At 33.5% G+C, this 20,800-nt stretch overlaps 4 protein-coding genes and 1 non-coding gene across 5 annotated transcripts; 1 reads left to right on the forward strand and 4 right to left on the reverse strand.

The window, feature by feature from the left end:
- Positions 1 to 1,828: 1,828 nt before the first annotated feature.
- LOC133857429 (annexin D2-like) lies at positions 1,829 to 2,371 on the reverse strand. The gene has a single exon (XM_062292696.1). It carries the CDS (start codon positions 2,246 to 2,248, stop codon positions 1,973 to 1,975), a length of 276 nt encoding a protein of 91 aa, XP_062148680.1. The 5' UTR covers positions 2,249 to 2,371; the 3' UTR covers positions 1,829 to 1,972.
- Positions 2,372 to 3,827: 1,456 nt separating this feature from the next.
- On the reverse strand, positions 3,828 to 6,856 carry LOC133857428 (annexin D2-like). The gene is made up of 6 exons (XM_062292695.1): positions 6,838 to 6,856; positions 6,574 to 6,680; positions 5,845 to 5,990; positions 5,488 to 5,706; positions 4,393 to 4,605; positions 3,828 to 4,319 (listed from the first exon to the last, which is right to left on the reverse strand). Exons 2-6 carry the CDS (start codon positions 6,647 to 6,649, stop codon positions 4,023 to 4,025), a joined length of 951 nt encoding a protein of 316 aa, XP_062148679.1. The 5' UTR covers positions 6,650 to 6,680; positions 6,838 to 6,856; the 3' UTR covers positions 3,828 to 4,022.
- A 3,348-nt stretch (positions 6,857 to 10,204) lies between these two features.
- On the reverse strand, positions 10,205 to 13,227 carry LOC133856800 (glycine-rich cell wall structural protein 1-like). Its single transcript, XM_062291846.1, has 2 exons — positions 13,139 to 13,227; positions 10,205 to 10,883 (listed from the first exon to the last, which is right to left on the reverse strand). Exons 1-2 carry the CDS (start codon positions 13,225 to 13,227, stop codon positions 10,205 to 10,207), a joined length of 768 nt encoding a protein of 255 aa, XP_062147830.1.
- TRNAR-ACG (transfer RNA arginine (anticodon ACG)) lies at positions 13,169 to 13,241 on the reverse strand. Its single transcript has one exon. It is a non-coding gene; the product is annotated as a tRNA-Arg (tRNA).
- Positions 13,242 to 13,332: 91 nt separating this feature from the next.
- Positions 13,333 to 17,349, forward strand: LOC133857924 (oxidation resistance protein 1). The gene is made up of 8 exons (XM_062293316.1): positions 13,333 to 13,692; positions 14,652 to 15,175; positions 15,288 to 15,360; positions 15,738 to 15,818; positions 15,916 to 15,979; positions 16,505 to 16,592; positions 16,697 to 16,781; positions 16,922 to 17,349. The coding sequence occupies exons 1-8, from the start codon at positions 13,579 to 13,581 to the stop codon at positions 17,003 to 17,005; spliced, it is 1,113 nt and encodes a 370-aa protein (XP_062149300.1). The 5' UTR covers positions 13,333 to 13,578; the 3' UTR covers positions 17,006 to 17,349.
- The last annotated feature ends 3,451 nt before the right edge of the window (positions 17,350 to 20,800 follow it).

Here is a 20,800-nt window from a genome sequence, read left to right on the forward strand (position 1 = left end):
GTTACCCAAGATGTACTGTTTTAGAGTAATGATTCTTGTACGACTCTAACTAATTTTTTTTTATAATCAAACAATTTTAATTTGTTTTCCAACATGTGAACCCTAAATATTCGGTGGTTATTTATTTTTTTTTTTAAAAAAAAAAACAATTGTTAGAGTTGTGCAAGAACATTAGTCACTTTTCTTGAGATATTAAACTATGGATATAGCTTATATCTAACATGTATTTTCGTTACCATATACTATTCATATAAAAAATATATATGTTTATCATGATCTATACTAATTTTATAGACAAACTTGTATGCCAAACTTATGGATCAAATTTTTTTGTTTTAATTTTAAAACCTATTTTGATGTGAGACAATTTTTTTTTTTTTTGAAAAGTACACATATCTTCCTCAAATTACCACTCAATTGTTAATGTACCCTCCCAAACTACTAATTTGTGTCAATGTCCCCCCTCAAAGTACAAAAAAATGTCAATATCCCCCCTAAGACCAACAAAAAGACAAAAATGAGACTCAATTTTTTTGAATAAGACAAAAATATTGTTATAAATTTGGAAAATAAAAACTAAAAAAATGATTTTTTTTTTAAAAAAAAAATAAAAAAAGAAAAACGAAAAAATACTTTCAAAAAAATTAAAAAAAAAATAACCAAAAAATAACTGAAAATTTTCAAAACATTTTTTTTAAAAAAAAAAAAAAAATTGAAGGAAAAAAAAAAAACTGTTTTTATATAAATTTTTGTAATTTTTTTTTAATAATTTTTTTAGTTTTCATTTTATTTTAGTAATATTATGAATGATAGTTTTGTCGTTAGGGTGATATTGACATTTTTTGGTAGTTTAGGGGGAATATTAAGACAATCGGTAGTTTGGATGGAATATTGACAATAAGGTGATAGTTTGAAGGGGTTATGTGTATTTTTCCTCTTTTTTTTCTTTTTTCTTTTTTTTTTTCTTTTTGTATTTTTTTTTAAAATTTAATGTTTGAGTTGTTTGTTAATAACTATATTTAAAATAAATAAATTTAGCAAAGATAGCCGAAGCTTTCTTCAATGACACTTTTTCCTTTTCCTTTTTATTTTGTCATTTCAAAACAAAAACATTAACGAACTAAATTATGAATGTAGATCTCAATTAAGAACTAGCTCAATTTACTAAACAAACAGATATCAAACTAATCACCACAGATATTGTCTATAGTGAGCCCAAATTTATTGACTTCTAATTAACCTAGGATGCTACTATTACTGCCACATTATCAAAATTTATGCAGCAAAATTGTAGATGAGACGAGGTTTGATCTTGCCTCTATCTTACTCTTTCATCCTTTTCTTTTTCTCTTCTTTTCATTATTATCATTATTAATACACCACTAGAGCCTCTAATTACACTGTTCATTACAACTTTTCTTTAATCACTCAATTATACAAAACCAATTCATAAATTATTAGCTGTCTATCTAAATGACATTGGCACATTGCCCTATGGCTTCGAAATCCTATCACTACCTCTGGCAGTCTGTTTAAGTACTATTGCTAGTTCACGACTTAGTAAATATTTCGCCAAAGAAACGAACTTAGCCACATAGTGAGTGAGCTCATCCTGTGTCGTTTACAAAAGACACCTTATTGTTAGAAGGAAGAAACAGTGGGAGTTCGTTTTTACTTCATTTTTTCTTTCTCCTAGAAGTCTAAATTATCTAAATATCACACCATAATAAAACGCATAAAGAGAAAACAAATGCAAAACCCCCAAGCACCATCATATAAAACAGAAAACCCACTTTGTTAATCCGGAAACTAATAAAACTAGTATCAGAACCATAACACAAACGTGCATCCAAATTAAAGACAACATAAACTACATCCATAAAACAAGACACACATCCAAAGCAAAAACAACTTATCGCAGGTAACATAAACGACATTCATATGGATCAACAACTCAAACCAGCATCATTTCTCATGCATCCCCGTGTCCAATCAATGCGAGAAGCGTTTTCTCATAGTCTCCAGAAGTGTCTTTGGCAATTGCATGATCCAGAGGAACGTTGTTCCTCCGATGGGATTCTTCTTTAATTCTTTGCATGTCAACCTCCACTCGAGTGGCGACCACTCTTGTAAGACCCCATTCATCTGTCCCCAACTTGTTGATTGCCAGCCGCAGAACCTTCTCAAAATATTTCTCAGGGCAGGTCATGCACTTGATTGTTGCTCTCAGCAATGAAGAGAAAGCCATTGAGAGAGCCTTACAGCGGATCTTAAAAAAATGCCAGTAGTACCTTTAGAATGGCTCTTATACCATGTAAAAAATGTGAATTCAGAATATTTCTCCCCTATCAATTGAGGGATTCATATATTGGTATTTATAACCGCTATACAATCTTACAACTTCTACATCAATAATGAGAGGTTACAACTATTCATCTCCTACCTAACTATACATATTCTAACGTACGAATTAGTGAGAGGTTATAATTATTCGTCTCTTATCTAACTATACATATTCTAACATATGTATTAATGAGAGGTGAGATCTCTTCAACTATCTATTCATTATCTTTAACTCACAAATTCTATGAATGATCTCTTCATTGGAATGTTTATCATTAATACTGTGAGTTAAAACTTTAACAGTCTTCACTATAGAACTCTGCTTTGAATGGAGTTGTGATTCTAACACTCGTCATCAGGATCACTCTTCAAATCCTGCAAACAGGCACCCATTATCAGTTTCAATAGCAGCAGATAATCATTCAGTATTTTCGGGCCTCTTCAATTCCATTCCAATGGCCTATTTTGCATACCACACTTAGAAAACCATTAATCACAACCCTAATGACAGCACACATATCTCATAAGAGAAGTTAGATACCTTGCTGATGGAATTTCCGAACTCATTGTTCTAGTGATTAAGTGTCGCATTAAGCTGTGCTTTACTCCTTGTAGTCAGAATTGAGAATTCTAATGAGCTCCGCATGATTATAAGCTTTCTCAAAGATCTTCCCATGAAGAATCTTAGCCTCTGATTTTGCCAATGTCATATTCACCTCATCTCGCTCGTATTGGAATGAGCTCGCTAGGGGCACCAAAAGCTGTGATGGAAGCAGAGTTAATCTATCAGCCAATGCATAGATTTCAATCATAGCAAAGAAAGACAAGATATTTCTAGGTAGGAACGAAGAATCGCCACCTAAAATGCAAAATAAAAGGGAACATATAAGTATTTTAATCCCACTTTTTTGGTCCTCATGATGATAACTGGTACCCATATCTTCTCCAGGGATCATATCAACCATTAGTTTCTATCAAGATGTAGATTTAATAACACTCATAAAATATTTATGCAGCGGAATTGTAGATGAGATTTGATCTTGCCTCTATCTTCCTCTTTCATCTTTTTCTTTCTCTTCTTTTTTTTTGCTTTTCACTATTATCATTAATACATCACTAGAGCCTATTGTTCATTACAACTTTTCTTTAGTCACTCAATTATACAAAACCAATAAATTCATGAACTATTAACTGTCCATCTAAATGGCATTGCCTTATGGCTTCGAAATCCTATCACTACCTCTGGTCGTCTCTCTAAGTACTATTGCTAGTTCACGACTTAGCAAGTATATCGCCAGTGAAACGAACTTAGCCACATAGCGAGTGAGCCCATCTTGTGTCATTTACAAAAGACACCTTATTGTTAGAAGGAATAACCAGTGGGAGTTCGTTTTACTTCATTTTTTCTTTCTGCTAGAAGTCTAAATTATCTAAATATCACCATAATAAAACGCATAAAGAGAAAACAAATGCAAAACCCTCAATATAAAACAGAAAACCCACTTGTTAATCCGGAAACTAATAAAATTAGTATCAAAGCCACAACACAGACGTACATCCAAATTAAAGACAACATAAACTACATCCATAAAACAAGACACATCCAAAGCAAAAACAACTTATCGCAGGGAACATAAACGACATTCATATGGAACAATAACTCAAACCAGCAGCATTTCTCATGCATCCCCATGTCCAATCAATGCGAGAAGCATTTTCTCATAGTCTCCATAAGTGTCTTTGGCAATTGCATGATCCAGAGGAACGCTGTTCCTCCGATGGTATTCTTCTTTAATTCTGTGCATGTCAACCTCCGCTCGAGTGGTAACCACTCTTGTAAGACCCCATTCATCTGTCCCCAACTTGTTGATTGCCAGCCGCAGAACCTTCTCAAAATATTTCTCAGGGCAGGTCAAGCACTTGATTGTTGCTCTCAGTAATTTCAGGTACTCATCATCAGGATCACTCTTCAAATCCTGCAAACAGGCACCCAACCATTCATCACAATCCTAATGACAGCACATATACCTCATAAGAGATGTTAAATACCTTGTTGATAGAATTTCCGAACTCGTTGTTGTAGTGATTGAGGGTCGCATTAAGCTGTGCTTTACTTCTTGTAGTCAGAATTCTAATGAGCTCCTCATGATTATAAGCTTTCTCAGAGATCTTCTCATGAAGAATCTTAGCCTCTGATTTTGCTAATGTCATATTCACCTCATCTCCCTCATATCGGAATGAGCTCACCAGGGGCACCAAAAGCTGTGATGGAAGCAGAGTTAATCTATCAGCCAATGCATAGATTTCAATCATAGCAAAGAAAGACAAGATATTTCTAGGTAGCAACGAAGAAACGCCACTTAAAATGCAAAATAAAAGGGAACATATAAGTATTTTAATCCAATTTTTTTGGTCCTCATGATGATAACTGGTAGCCATATCTTCTCCAGGGATCATATCAACCATTAGTTTCTATCAAGATGCAGATTTATTAACACTCATGAAATATTTTGTATGTGCATATCATTATGATATTACCAACTACCAAGGATGCATTAGTCATCTGAGAGTTTTCTTCTCCATAACTTTTAACAGGGAAAACTGATGAGTGAAGACAGTAAAAAATGTCATAGAATAAAAGTATTATGTTAATAGAACAAAATAGAACAATACATATTTGACTCATATATCCCCCACAATTTTTTTTTTTTTTTTTATGGGTTGTTCATATATCCTGCAACTCGAATCAATTTATGTAAGGCATATAAAATAGAGGGTTAATAGTAGTGGGTTTATTTGGATAACGGAAGAATATTAGTTAGGCGGAAATTACTTGCAACCGAAGAATATGCTTTCTTCAGTTGTTTAGAGTCTATAAAAGGGGAACCAAGACTGTAAGGAATTAGATGAAAAGAAATATACTGAAAAAAGAGTTCCTTGAAAAATTTGCTGTTCTCGAATCAGATTTTGTCATTTCAATACAAGTTTATCCGTAGTTCCATCGTCAACATCATCTTCAATCCATATTTCACCAAATATCCATTTCAATCATATATCCATACACAAATCACCAAAAATATACATAAATCTAAGAAAAACCCATTACAATTTAGTGATCGATGACTTTGGGGTTTAAGGCTGTACCTTGCGAAAATCTCCAGAAGTATGATATGCAACATCTTCTTCAAGGGATTTCTTAAAACGAGAATGATATGCCTGCCTCACCAAAAAGAGGCCAAGAGAAGATCTAGTACATGCTATTTCCAAGAGAACCCAATTGTTTGAAGTCAACCTCTTTGTTGCTTCATTAGCCAAAAATGCATCACGCTCAGCAGGATCCAGAGTCCACAGCAGTACAACCCGCTGTTTGACACAAAGGAAATAAGGAAACAAAGAGAGAACAATTTTATGGAGCAATCATTTTATAACTTCTTCAGCCATATAAAATGATTGTTTAAAACATTATGATTTGAACAAATGAAAGACGCATCAAAATCTGACCTCAAAGTCACTAGAAAGCTCTTTGTCTAGTGCTTTAAGAAGATCTTCCCCATATGTTTCAGCATAGATCTGCCTAATTAACTTCCTCTGAGCTGCATTCCTGTGAGCCAATATGGATATGATCAGCGCCTCGTTGGTTCCCCATCCTGCGACATGGAGAAACCCTTTACAATCTATAAATGAATAATCAAGCAAATGCAAAATTCTTGATCTGTCATCTCAGCTACTGGAATCAGAAAGATCAGAACTTTTGACTTTAGGATTTATGGTCATACTTCTTGTACAACTAACCAATCAAACAATACTGGATCCAAACTGTGTGGCATAGCATAAATCCAACAGGTTTCTTTTGGTTCTCTAAAAAAATGAGGAAAAGATGGATCCCTCATTAGATTTTCTTCTGTTTGATTTACCTTCTACATTCTAAAAGAAACACAATGCACCATTGAAAAGAAGAAAAAATGTCAGAAGGAACAAAAGCGATCAGGATCAGTAGCACATTAGCTGATGAGCAGAATGGTATCAGAAAACTTAAAATGCGACTATAATTAGAACCCAGAAACAGAAATTCAGCACAGAGAAATAATTTCAAAGCAGATCAAACGCAAATGGTGAAAAAAACAATCTGACAATTATAAATGACAGCTTGAATGGCAGCAAATCACATTAGTAGTCAGAGTTAGCAGCAAACAAATAGATTAGACATGGGGTCAGATTGAACTGCTCAACCTTGGAAAGCCTTTCGGAGTTGCTCGGCGTCCTCGCCTGGTGAAGGGACCGATTCTGGTACATTAAGGGTCGCCATTGTTACTCTCTTTCTCTCTATCTCTCTGTGTCTGTTTTTCAATCTGTTTGTGTGAGTTTGGCTTTTATAGACTAACAAATATTGGACAAAATTCAGAATTCTCTACTATTCTTGAATTAAATAATCAAGATTAGATTTTTTTTCTCACATTTTGCGAAAAAGCGAAAGTGGTAAAAAGAAAAAATCACCGAAATCTCCGCTACTCTATTTGGCAATGAATCAAGTGTGACATGTTCTTCTCTACATAATTGTCCCAAAAAAAGCCACGTAGTAATTATTAGCACCAGGGGAAAACAGCTCATGAGCTGACCTGCATCAAAACTCATGCGTCAGTCATGCATTTAAAATCTTATCTTTCATGGGTTGATTCGGCTGAAGCTATGATCCATGATTCTAGAGGCACATGATCCAAGGAGGCAAGGTTGAGGTTTGAGCCTTAAGGCTAATTTAATTAATTTTAAAGTCTTAAGGCTAAACTCAAAAAATAAAAAATATTAAGGTTTATTTTAAGTTTGTAGCAACACCTTGGCTGTGTAAGTGTTAAAGGGAATTTTAAGGGAACTTTGATGTGGCTTGCGGGACTTTTTGCTGTAGCAGTAGCTGTTATTAATGATTTTTATGGTAATATTATTATGGCCGCTACCCAAAGATTATATTATACGGATATTCAATTAATTCTTCTGAGCTTTTCTTCTTGATGAACTTTTCTAATTTAATTTCTAATATTAGTTTAAGTTTATCTTTATTTCAAAGTTGAAATGCTTTGAAAGTGTCTTTACAAATTATCGTGTACATGTTTTAGTTAAATGGGCTGTTTTTTATCTTATATTTGGAAGCATTCTCATATAGTTCTCCAATTCTCTATTTCATTCGGATCGAGAGCCAAAAAAAAAATGAAAAATCTTTCCATGTAGCCCTTTTTCTCTACTCAATTAGAAAAAAAATAATAAAAAAAGATCACATCAATTATATAGATCACCTACCCAAGCGGCAGTAGACTTTCATAACTAAATATTATTTTCATGATTTAAAAATAATAATATCAATATTGGAACTATTGTGAATAAGGATTTGTAGGATTAGATCGACCCATCGAGGGCAGCAACTCTAATTATGGTCGTCAACGTGGCGAAGAACTCAACGGAATGGTAAATGATTCTTTGAATTAGGATGCTTTGTTTTGTTTGGATGTAAAATATTTTAAACGAAAATTGCTTATTTTTAAGTTTTTGGCTGATACCTTGAAGAAAATCCTAAAAAAAAAAAATTGTGGCTTTTGTTTTACACTGAAAATCATTAATATTTTTATGTAGCCTTATCTAGTTAATAATTTTATTTAAACAATCAATTTAATAACTAGATAAATGGATCCTTTTTTAATGAAGAAATCGGTAAAAATTATATATATATATATATATATATATTGAAAAATATTTTACGTCGGAGTCATTAGAGACATTCCAAAAGTTGTTTAGCCCAAACTTAAATATCAAATTAATGCATTAGACAAAACAACAGAAAATCTAACAAAAGAAATTAATATGAATGATTGGTCATTTAATGGGTTAGTGTATGTAACTGACAACAAATAATAATATCCATCAGTCTTTCCAGCATTCAAAATTTTTTTTAAATGTTATTATAATTCTTTTAAAATTATATTTTTATCCTCTTAATTTTATTTTTTTCATCTCCATATTTAAAATTCTAGTTCTACCACTAATATTCATCATCTAAAACAAGAGTAATGTTATAAAGAAGATTTATGTCTTTCTTGAGTATTCATAAAATTGATGTGACTTTTAAAATTACTGTTAGGTGTTAAATTTTGATTCAATGATAATTTTAAAAGCACATCAATTTGAGAGGACATACTATCAATTTCCTCATTATAGTATTACTCGTAAAACGGTATTGCAAATGAAAATTATATTTTTTTAATTAAAAAAAAAACAAATAAAAACAATTATTTTCATATCTTTAATTTATCCATATCTCATGTACACATGATTTTATTGATTGGTGCACAATAATTATGTAACTATTGTACACTTTTGTAGATACATTATGATCCCATCACATAGGTCCTACCTCATATGCCTATAAATCTGCACAACAGTTGTTGTACAGAAGTCTTTTCTCTTTGGTAAATAGTCCATGTCAAAAGGGAAAGAAATTATGCTACTCATAGTTTAGCTAAAGCGATAGTTAAACATGTCGTAGATCAAGTTTGGATGGAAAACTTTTCTTTTGTATGTTTTATATTATTTTGTTAGAACAAACTGCTCTATATTTATGAAATACAATACATAAGTATTTTCTTATTTAAAAAAAAGGTTGATTTTCCCTACGGCAAGCTACGTGGAAAATGTATCACTAACTTAATTGAGTTTTCTAACCCAGATGTTCTAGACCAAAAGGAAAATGCTAAAAAAAAAACACCGATTACACAATTATGTAGTTGAGTCCACCCCATGTGAGAGAGAGGGGTGTGTAACCGGTGTTTTTCTAACCCCCCGAACCAAAAATGTAGTAGTCATTTGGTACCAGGGTGGCCCACACACTCGCTTTTTACTAGAATTCAACGTGTTCTGCTTGTCAATTTGAATCCTGTCATCTTTTTTTTTTTTTTTTTTTTTTTTTTTTTTTTTGTATCCTTTACCTACTTTTGTTAAAGTCCTTAAAAAATTACTGTAATTTTTAAAATTACAATTAAATATATAATAGATTATTATTGAATTTTGATTCAATAACCATTTTAAAACTTGAAAGCCACGTCAATTTGAGATGACAAATATCCTCTTTATAGCATTACACCTAAAGCAATATTGCAAATGAAAACTACATTTTTCTTAAAAAAAATGCAAATGCAAATGAAAATAGTATTTTCATATCTTTTATCCATATCTAATGTACATACGATTTTATTTATATCGTTAATAATTACTCTTAATTCAACATTAATGATGTGACTGCGAGGCACTCATATAAAGATTAATGATGTACATCACCATTCATTCATTCAAAGTCTATAATCTATATGACATAGTTCTGGTAAAATAATGTTATAAATAAGATTCATACGATGTAACTTTTAAAATTATTATTGAATCAAAATTTAATGATAAATCATTTTAAATTTAAAAATAATTTTAAAAATCACATGTCTTTCTTTAAAATATATATATTATTTGACCAAAATTTAAAATTTAAAAGTAACTCATCTTAACAGCATGTGCACTGGTTGGTTGGCCGGCTTTTAATTTTTCAATATTTAATGTTTTCAATATTTTAAATTTAACATTGCTTAATTAGTTAATTTTACTAAAAACCAAAATAGACGAAAGAATGGCCAACACCTATGAATAAACATTGTGTTCTTCTTTTGTTTCTTAAAATTGATGTGACTATAAATTCAATGGTGATTTTATAGTAGACCACTATTAGATTTGGATTCAATAATAATTTTAAGAGTCACATCAATTTTAAAGAGACAAAAAAAGACATAAATATGATATATAGCATTACTATAAACATATATATTGGCTTGTAGTTTTAGCACATAAACAAAAGAACAATATTTGTAGTCCTTGAAGAAGCTCGTCCAAGCACAACTCCAGTGTCAGCCACCAAATCCAGCTCCATTGCAAGCACCAAAACCACCAGTCCACCACCAACACTTCCATTACCGCCAAAGCCACCTCCACCTCCACCTCCACCTCCACCTCCAGCACCTCCACCAAGGCCTCCTCCGGCACCTGCACCTGCACCAACACCGCCACCTAAACCTCCTTCGCCCCCCCCACCCCCCCCCCCCCCCCCACCACCCCTAATGCCTCCAACAGCACCACCACTAGCTCCTCCACCAATGCCTCCACCTACTCCACCAGCAGCACCAAACCCACCACCTGTTCCAGCTCCACCACCACCACCGAGTCCACCTTTGCCACCTAGACCCCCACCACCACCAGCTCCTCCACCAACACTGCCACCAAGTTCATCTCTGCCACCTGGACCTCCACCACCACCACCTAATCCACCTTTTGCACCTCCACCTAGAACTACAGTACCACCACCACCTTTACCACCTTCACCTTCACCTCCACCAAACCTTCCATGTCTAAGCCCCTTCTTATCAATCCCATGACCTAGACCTCCCAATTCTCCCCCATTGTACAAATGCGGGAGGTGAAAGAAGTGTTTGTCATCCTCAACATCAACCAGCACCAAACCACTAACAAGATCGAAAAGCGCACAAGAAAGCAACCACAAGACAAACAACCCCCATTGTTAGTTCAAAGAAAGCAGTTCTAGCTCACTATGAAGTGGTGCAACAAACAAGTTTTTCGTATATGGCGAAGTAAGAAGTTAATAATACGCTAACAAAAGACGCTTAGGGCGTGTTTGGTAGTTGTTTTGGAATAACAAAATACATTTCTATATTGCTGATGTGCATCTGGCAAACTGTTTTTAAAACCAAAACAAGTGAACACAAAAACACAATTTTATTTTATTTTTTTTTTTAAAAAAAAAAAAACAAAAATATGGAAACAACTTATACATGTTTTCGAAAACAATTTTCGATGTTTTCATTTAGTCTTATTTTTGTTTTTCATTCCTCCATTGAAAGCAATATTATACATATATATATATAAATTATATTTAATTATTTACATACTTAATTATATAAATTTTTTAGTATACTTGTGACATAAATGTTAATATTATATAACATATATAATAAATTATTTAATATTCTTATATATTATGACTTATTACATATAACCTATAACATAGACTTTTTAATATACTCTTAAATTATAACATATAACATTATAGCATAAACTTTTAATTTATAACATATATATATATATATATATATATATATATATATATATATATATATATATATATATATATATATATATTCAGCTTATTTGTTGGTATTAGTGAAATGAGTTTGTTGCAAATTTTCTAATAAATCAATGTGTGTGTTTGTGAGAAGAGAAATTGTTTTCATAACAATTGTCCAAATGAAACTAGACCAGTTTTTTTGTTTTCAAAATTGTTTTCAAAAATAGTTTACCAAACATTTGTTTAGGAGAAAAAAAAAAAACAACATAAAATTATTTCTTATTTTTGTTCTAAAAAACAGTTCTCATAAACAAAAACAAAAATCGATTTATCACACGAATCCTCAATGATTGTTGGGGTAGTTGGGCCACCCCGATGAATAATTTGAGGGCAACCAAAACACTCTCCTTCAGCAAATGAGTGGTTTGGCCATTCTCATCATCGATTGAGAGTACTCAGACACATCAATATTATGGGTATTGGATTGAACCTCAATCTACCACCTAAGAGGCTAAGAATCACCCTTGTGCTAGATAGCCAAAAGCCTATGTAAGAGTTTGTTTGGGTGTGCGATATTTTTATATGTGAATATCGAGATAAAAAAAAAAAAAAATAAAATAAAAATTGTTTTTTGAAATTATGTTTAGACAATTAAAAGAACTTGAGTCAATTTTATTTTTTTTTTATTTTTTTTTTAAAAAAAAGAATAAAACTTGAATAAAATTTAAATTAAAAAAATGGTAAATGTATAATAAATCTCTGAGTCGACGAGAGATTTGAAAATACTCCATAACTTTTTAATTTTTAACATTGACTCCCTAACTTTTTCACGTTTTTGAATTGGGCCATTCTGTCACTTTTCCATCCAATTTTGCAAACTCTGTTAGTGTCACGTGTTCATTTTCGCCACATTACCTTAAACTATTATTTTTTAAATAATTTTATTTTTTAAAAAAAATTAAAAAATAATAATAATTAAAAAAAAAAAGTTGGGGGTGGCCCGAAAGCCACCCCCACTACCCTGGGGTGGCGCGCGGCCACACCCAGCAGCCGGGGATAGCCACGTGGCCACCCCCTAGGGTTGAGGAAGGCTGTGCGCCCACCCCCAGTGGCCAGGGATAGCTGCGTGGCCACCCCCTAGGGTCGGGGGTGCCCCTGAGGCCACTCCCAATACTTTATTATTATTATTATTATTAAAAAGTACATATATTTTAAAGTGATGTAGCGAAAATGGACATGTAGTACTAACAGAGTTTGCAAAATTGAATGGAAAAGTGATGGAATGGCCCAATTTAAAAATGCGAAAAAGTTAAGGAACCAATATTAAAAATTAAAAAGTTAGGAGGCATTTTTAAATAGCGCGTCGACTCAGGAATTTATTATACATTTATCCTTAAAAAAATTTACTTAAATTAATATATTTTCTAAAAATAATAAAAAAACAGGAATTATCCCAAAGATGCCGGGTTCCGCAATAGAAGAGGCTAAAGCCTAAAATGTATCGTCGTTTTTTTGTTTTTTTCCTGAGCTTGGACGATCTTTAATAGCCAACGTCACTTACCCAAAGAAAGGGCCTCGAGCCTCGTCAGCTCCGTCAATACGTTCCCAAGTAAACGACGTCGTCATACAACTGACCTCAGCGAAAACGCATTAAAAGAACGAAGACGACTCCACTGGGGATCGAACCCAGAATCTCTGGTTTCGTAGACCAGCGCCTTATCCATTGGGCCATGGAGTCCTTTTGTTCTGAAACCTTTCTAAACCAAAATAAAACTAAGAAGAAATTGTATGACCGCGTCTTGCCAAAGTCGTGGTTGGGATGGAACAATTGCTTTGAAAAGTACCTTCCCCCGAGTGTTACTTTGTGCATACGCTCCCTTCTCCGGCAAAATCCTCCCTATTACCCAGATAGGGAAACTATATGAATAGAAAGAAGATATAATGGTATCCTAGAGCTTGTGGCAAAAATTGAAGCTCAAAAGAAAGAAAAAAGGTGGGAATAAAGAATCCCTCATCATATCTATGTGTTGAAAGGCTGTGACTGGAAATTCCATTCCTTTTTTAGGATTAGTAAAATGGGTAGGCAACAGTCGCTGCGGAGCAAAGCCACCCACTTTGTGTCTGATCTCACCACCGTCTTCCTTAACCCCATCTCTGATAAACCCTCAAAACCTTGTCCTCATCCCCCTGTAAGTCTCTCTCCCTCTGCTCCGTCTTCAAAATGCTTCACTATTTTGTTTGTTGTTATCGTTGTTTTTTTTTTTTTTTTTTTTCTTGCTGTTTTTGTAATAGAGCACTGATAGGCTCTAAGCATCTATGGGTTTATGTGTTTCATCGAAAGGAGGGGGTTTGTGAGTATTTTTATTTGTGATTAACAGAAAATGGGAGATTTTTCTTTGTAAACTAAAAAAAAAAAACAAGTATTCTGTTATTTATATAGGAATTGAGCTAGGTTGCAGGCTTGCAGCCCTTTTCCCAATGAACTAGTGAACTCTTTGGCAAGACCAAGCCCCAGCAGCCTCCTTTGGCCCTGATTGGCTAGCCTGGACTCAGCAAGCATGAAACTTGTGATAGGATCCCCAAAATATCTCTATAATATTTTTCATAATCATAATAATTGCATATTATTGCATTTTCTTTATTTTAAGCATTATTTTGTAATAATTGCATGATTGCAATCTTCTCATTAGTCGGTGATTCTTCTTAGAATAAGCTGCAATCCTCTCTATAAAAGAACGTAGATTCCGCATGGCAAATCAATCAATGAAAACATCAATTGCTTTGTGCAACAATTGGAGGTTGGTTCCCTCTAAGTGATCAATTGGAGGTCCAATCCCCTTGAAGCGGTTGATTTATCCTTTTATTTTCTTTATTTTATGTCTTAATCGATAGAAACCCTCGAGTTCCTATCAACTTGATCCACGGTTGTCTAATAAACATTCAAGGGTTTGAATTTTGAAGTATTAGATTATCCACAAAGGACGCAATGTTACAAAACCCTTTATCAATATAAAGATTAAATTTTTGTTTGAGTGTTGATTTGTAATAATGTTGACTTTATAATTTTTTTTCTAAGTACAATAATGTTAACTTTAGACTCTTCATTAAGTTCTCCAGATTAAAACTCTGGTAGTTTATGTTTTGACAGGAAGATGAGAGTGAGTCAAAAAAAAGTCAACTTGAATCAATTGGTGAAGAGGGTACTGGGGACGTTGTTGATGGACCTGATACTTCTTCCTTTACAGCATTTCTCTACTCTCTACTGTCATCCTCGGACTCTGGAGATAATTCAAAGTCAGATGAGCAGAATAATGATGAAAATGAATCAGGCGACCTGCAGCCTGATACTGTGATGAAGGAAAGTGGTGGGAAGAAAAGCTTATTTTCTAGGGGTAAACAATCTCTTGGTAGAGCTATTTACAAAGCTGCCAGAATCAGTGGCTATCGAAACCAAGATCGCAAGGGCGACTCTGAAATGAAAGTTGATGGGGGTGATGCTAGTTCTGCTGGAGTTCAGATGAGGGATATGGAAAACGAGAAAGAGTCTGAAGACTTGGTCAAAGTCGCAGATATTTCTGAACCTTCATTGCTTCTTTCAGAGAAAACTAGGACTGTTCTTTATGCTTCACTTCCAGCACTTGTTCAGGGGAGGAAATGGTTATTGCTCTATAGGTGTGAAATTTCATTTGCGTAATTGAAATTGGATCTTCCTGAAGTTGTACAGTCTTGCTGGCCCCAAAATATTATGGTATTTATTGTATGATATATGTATTGTCCTCTGCAGTACATGGAGGCATGGCATATCACTTTCAACCCTGTATAGAAGAAGCACGCTTTGGCCTGGACTCAGCTTGCTGGTAAATAACCATTTTCATTTTTCTGGAGATTAACTTGAAATTTACATATTTTTTATCAGCAGCTCTGCAACTAAAAGATCACGGAAATTTAATTTAGAAGTTCAAATCATTGGGGAAATGTGTTTTTATTGGAGTGGATGTCCTAGGCAAAATTGGATCTTGTTTTCTTGTGAAAGTTTAACTTCTTTGGGATCGATGTAAATATCATTTTGCAAATTTACTATGTTGTTCAGTTGAGAAAGTTGGCCTCTTCTGTTTCTTTTTGTTAAGCTAAATCCATAATGTGTGTTTTCTCAAATTTGTTTGGTGTCACTACGCATTGAAATTCAGGATAAAGCTTTTGCACTTATCACATAATCTTAATAATATTCTTTCAGGTTGTTGGAGACCGTAAAGGTGCAGTTTTTGGTGGATTGGTTGAGGCACCCCTTAGACCAACGAGCAAGAAAAAATATCAGGTGTTGCTGAAACACAATTTAATTTAATTTTTATGTATTTTTAGTTCATTTAGCAACTATTTCATTTTATGTCTTGTTGACACTAGTTGCTGAACAGGGAACAAATAATACGTTTGTTTTCACAAATAAATCCGGTCATCCTGTTATATACCTCCCCACAGGTACTTACTTTTGCATATTGGCTCTCCTAGGCAACAATTCTACTATTTCATAACAACATTTGAATATAGTAAGCTTGGTTTTTTCTTGTATTAAAAAATCTATTTCCTAAAAATAGAAAGTAAACTGCGAAAATTGGGGTTTTCTTGCTTACTTTATAAATTTAGTTAATGTGTTATTATAAAGAAGAAGAATATTTTGTTTTATAAAATTTATGCTTTCTACCAATTTAATCTCAGAATGACAAGTGAAATGATTGCAAGCACATTTTAAAGATGTATATATTAATATTCTGAGTGCTTGGCTGCAAGAAGATATATGATAGTTTTCTGCCATTACCTAGGTTAGTTCCCAATGGATTTATAAAGACAGAAGTTCATTTACTATTATGGGAAGCTGGACTTTAATTTGCTATATGCAATTGCATTGATCCCCTTCAAAAGAGTGCTGGGTTTTGGCTCAACCTTCTGGTTTGGTTTGGTATGCAAGATTAGTTTCGATCGAATGACTTTGTTATATTTGAGCAGGTGTAAATCGTTATTTCACTCTCTGCTCCACCAACTCTCTGGCAATTGGTGGAGGTGGTCACTTTGCACTCTATTTGGATGGTGATCTGTGAGAATTCTGCGCCATTTTTCCTTTTACCTTGCATTCAGAACAAAGGAAATTTCACCTTGCTGTATCAGTTTTTGATTAACAGTTTTAATTTTCTCTTGAAGATTGAATGGATCAAGTTCTGTTTCGGAAACATATGGGAACCCTTGCCTTGCGCACTCCAAAGACTTTGAAGTGAAGGAAGTTGAGGTGTGCAGAAACCTACCATTTCTCAACTGCACACACACACAGATGCCGTCTATAGTTTTCCTTACCAACTCTATTATTTTTGACACAATATCTCGTTTATAATGAAAGAACAAAATCCATAACTTGTTCCTCTAATGCAGTTGTGGGGCTTTGTATATGCTTCAAAGTATGAGGAAATACTTTCTTTAAGCCGAACAGAGGCACCTGGGATTTGCCGATGGTAAATGCTCCATAAGCTCATTGTGATAATCATGAAGATGCTGAATGCATTCCAAGTTAACAACTGAGAGTGGAAGGCCCTTGTATATGTCTTGATAAGTTCCACCCCTGTATATAGGTTGCGAACACCTAGTTTTTTTGGGTAAAATATAGATTTTGATGGTATACTGGCTGATAATATGACTAAGCATTTGCAAGATTCAGTTTTCTCTGGGGTATGCCCAGACTCCCTTTTTCAGGTATACCCTTGTACTTTTGTATAGCTTTTCTTCTTCTTTAATATTTTTACTTATTCAAAAAATAATTATGAGTGGTATAAAGTTTTCTGCCAAGTGGGCATTTCTTCTAACTCAATCTGTTAAATTGACGTATTAAAAATGAATGTGATTTTTACATACATTTTTAAAAGTACATGTATTTTTAATGGAGCATGTGAATCTTGTATGTATTTTTTATATTTTTCAATTTAATAGATTTAATTTGAAGAAAAGTTTATCCATATGGGTAAGGAAAAGAATATGATTGAAGTAGAGCTTATCAACTATTCAAAACAACTCATAATGAAAAACCTATTAGATTTCTAATTTAGCTTGCGCCAGAATTCTCATCTTCGAATAACAAAGCTTCCCTGCCTGAATTCTCAAAGAACCCATATTTAATTAATAACCTATCAAAATAAAACACAAATAATAATAATAATAACGTATTAAATTATTTTTTTTTTAAAAAAAATGGGAGACGGACAGAGATATAGGGGTATATATGTGGGCAGATATTAACCGCTTGCATCTGCTATTCGCACATGCGGATGCGGTAAGCTAAAACCAATATCCGCACACGTCGATAGCAGTTTTAGGATGTGTGCGCATACACTTTATATATAATATATATTTTTATATATATTATAGTTGATATATTAAACACAACATTCCGTCATTAATATCAACTTATGAATGATATTTAGACAATTTATGTTTTTTATATTATGAATTTGTAATTTTTTTATTATTATTTTTTTTTTATATATGTTGGAACCTTTTTTTTTTCTTTTTTCTTTTTTAATGTTTGCTGGCTTGATTATTATGCTTATTGGATCATGGATAAAGAAACATAATGGTGTTTCTTGTGAGGATTGATTATTATGAGTATTTTGAGGTTTTCTTTTTCTTTTTTCTTTTTCTTTTCTTTTCTTTTTTTTTTTTTTTTTTTTTTTTTTTTTTTTTTTTTCGATTCTACATATTTTCTTTTTCGATGTAGCATTTATTTTCAAACCAAGCTCAAAAGACTAAAAAGCGATCAAAATTATTTTTTAAAACGTTTAAAATAAGCTCATTACCTATTTGTGGATGATAATAACTACACTTAATAATTACAATAAACGTGCGAATGTGGAAAATAAGAAATGATCGAAATGCGGATGCGGATATCTAAAAGTAACATCCGTATTTTACGGATACAGGTGCGGCTATTACAAATAACATGCGGATGAATCGCATTTAGATGTACACCCTATAAAGATAGAGCATTTGAATTTTGATTATTTTGTGACTACTAATTTGTCTTTGTGTAAACCCCTACAAAGGCAAAGACATTTGAATTTTGATTATTTTGTGTTACGTGTGTAGTCTTTATTAGGTATTGAGTCTATTAGGAAGTATTATCTATTAAGTTATTCAGTTCAGTAGTGTTTTATTACTTTACCAGTTGTGTTATTTTGATATGATTAGGTTTGGGATTAAATACACTTCTAATCCCTGAGCTTTGAAAACTTTATTTTTTAGTACCTGAGTTTCAATTTGAATCACAGATGGTACCTTCGTTTTGGGAAAAGACCAAATTAGTATCTCAGTCAAGTTTTCCATCTAAAAATTAACGGTCCGCCAGGTGTCAATCCCGGAGGGTTGACACCTGTTTTAATATAAAAATTAATTAATTTTTTTTAAAAAAATATTAAAAACTTATAAAAAAAAAATGACGAAAGAAAAATAAAGAAAAAGAAGATGAGCCACCCTCTTGACCGGTCCCCTTGAGGGTGACATGGGCCAAAACTCTCAATTTTTTTTTTATGGGACCACGGGGGTAGTTCGGCCACCTCCATGGGCCAAAACCCTTGATTTTTTTTTTTGCCATGGGGTGGCCGAACCACCCCATGGGGCCAGACTAGTCAAGCCACCTCTCTTCTTTTTCTTTTTTCAATTTTTTAGTTTTTTAATTAATTTTTAAAGATTTTTTATTTTTTATATTAAAACACATGTCAACCCTCAGAGGTTGACACTTGGCGGGCCGTTAGTTTTTTATTGGAAAACTTTACTGAAATGCTAATTTGGTATTTTTCTAAAACAGAAATACTATCTGTGATGCAAATTGAAACTTAAGTACTAAAAAATAAAGTTTCCAAAACTCAATAACAAAAAATGTATTTAACCCTTAAGTTTATCTCTTTTGTCTTTTTTAGAAGTCTGTTGTAGCAGGTTAGGTTGTTGAGTTATGAGTCAAATAAAAGTTCTATTTCATGTGAGACTCTATTAGAGGTGTGTGGGTCCCACTTCATTAGATATTTAACAATCATTACATCATTTATTTTTATTCTTTTTTTAAGTTATATAATTTATTTAACATACAATATAAATATATATTGCTTATATGTTATATAATGTAATATTAATTTTTAAATGAGCTCATTCCTCTTTTTTGTATTTTAAATAAACTATATAACTTACAATAAAATCAGTCGAGCTGAGTTTAATTTTTAAAACTCGTCGTGAGCTCAAACTCGGCTTGAAATTGTGATAAAAAAGCTCGAGCTCGGCTTGGGCTTGGGCTTGTAATAGATGAATTCAAGCTCGGTTTGGGTTCGTAATAAATGTAATTGAGCCCGAAGTTGCACATACACTACTTGCTGAAGCTCGACTAGTTTACGGCCCTAAAATTTAATCAGCACCTTTCACTTTCTCCACCACCTTCATCGCCACGCTGGGTGGTTCTTGGGCCTTAAACTCTCAAAACTCTGGGTGGCCTTAAACTCTCAAAACCAACCTTAATCTTTGGCCTTAAACTCTGGGTGGTTCTTGGGGTTTGTGTTGAAGCTGCATTTGTGCTTCTTTCTCTTCCTCATCTCTCTGCTGGATTTTTTTTTTTTTTTTTTTTTTTAATGAATGAGCAAACTTTTATAAACAACCAAACTCATTACAATATATGAACCCAGCAAACCTAAGCCAACAAGGCTAAGAAACAAATCAAAGCCAAACACCGACCTCACACCCTGAAAGCAAACACCTCAAATTAAACTAAACAATTACACCAGAAAACTACTATCTAAGAGCCATGAAAGCTACTACACAAGCCTTCATTCCCCACTGTCAACTTGAATTTGCCTTTTCCCAAAATGCGAGACCTCACCTCCCATTTTATTTGCTGCAAAACCTGCTCTGCAGACTTAGGATGAGAGCCATGTTTCAACTCATTTCCATTACACCATATATTATAAACCGTACCGTAGCTCCCAAACCAAGTCTGAATGATTTTTTGCTCTCAATTTCTTGTTAGTCCACTCTCTCAATCCCTCAACAACAACCTCATCTCTCTCTGCTGGCTGGCCTCAAAGCGCTCCCAAACCAAGACTTTATGCTGGTCCACGATCCCACTTGTCTCCATAGAGATCCAAGAGATAGGAGTTGGTCATGAACGGTCCAAGCCAAGCAGGATTCAAATCCAAACTGTCCCATTTCTTGAACCAGACCCTAAACCCAGTTCGCGGAATTGAAAGGCAGGCCCTGCTGCCACTACCGGAGGAAGAGAGA

The sequence above is a fragment of the Alnus glutinosa genome, chromosome 14, assembly GCF_958979055.1.
Source record: "Alnus glutinosa chromosome 14, dhAlnGlut1.1, whole genome shotgun sequence".
Classification (NCBI taxonomy): Eukaryota; Viridiplantae; Streptophyta; class Magnoliopsida; order Fagales; family Betulaceae; genus Alnus; species Alnus glutinosa.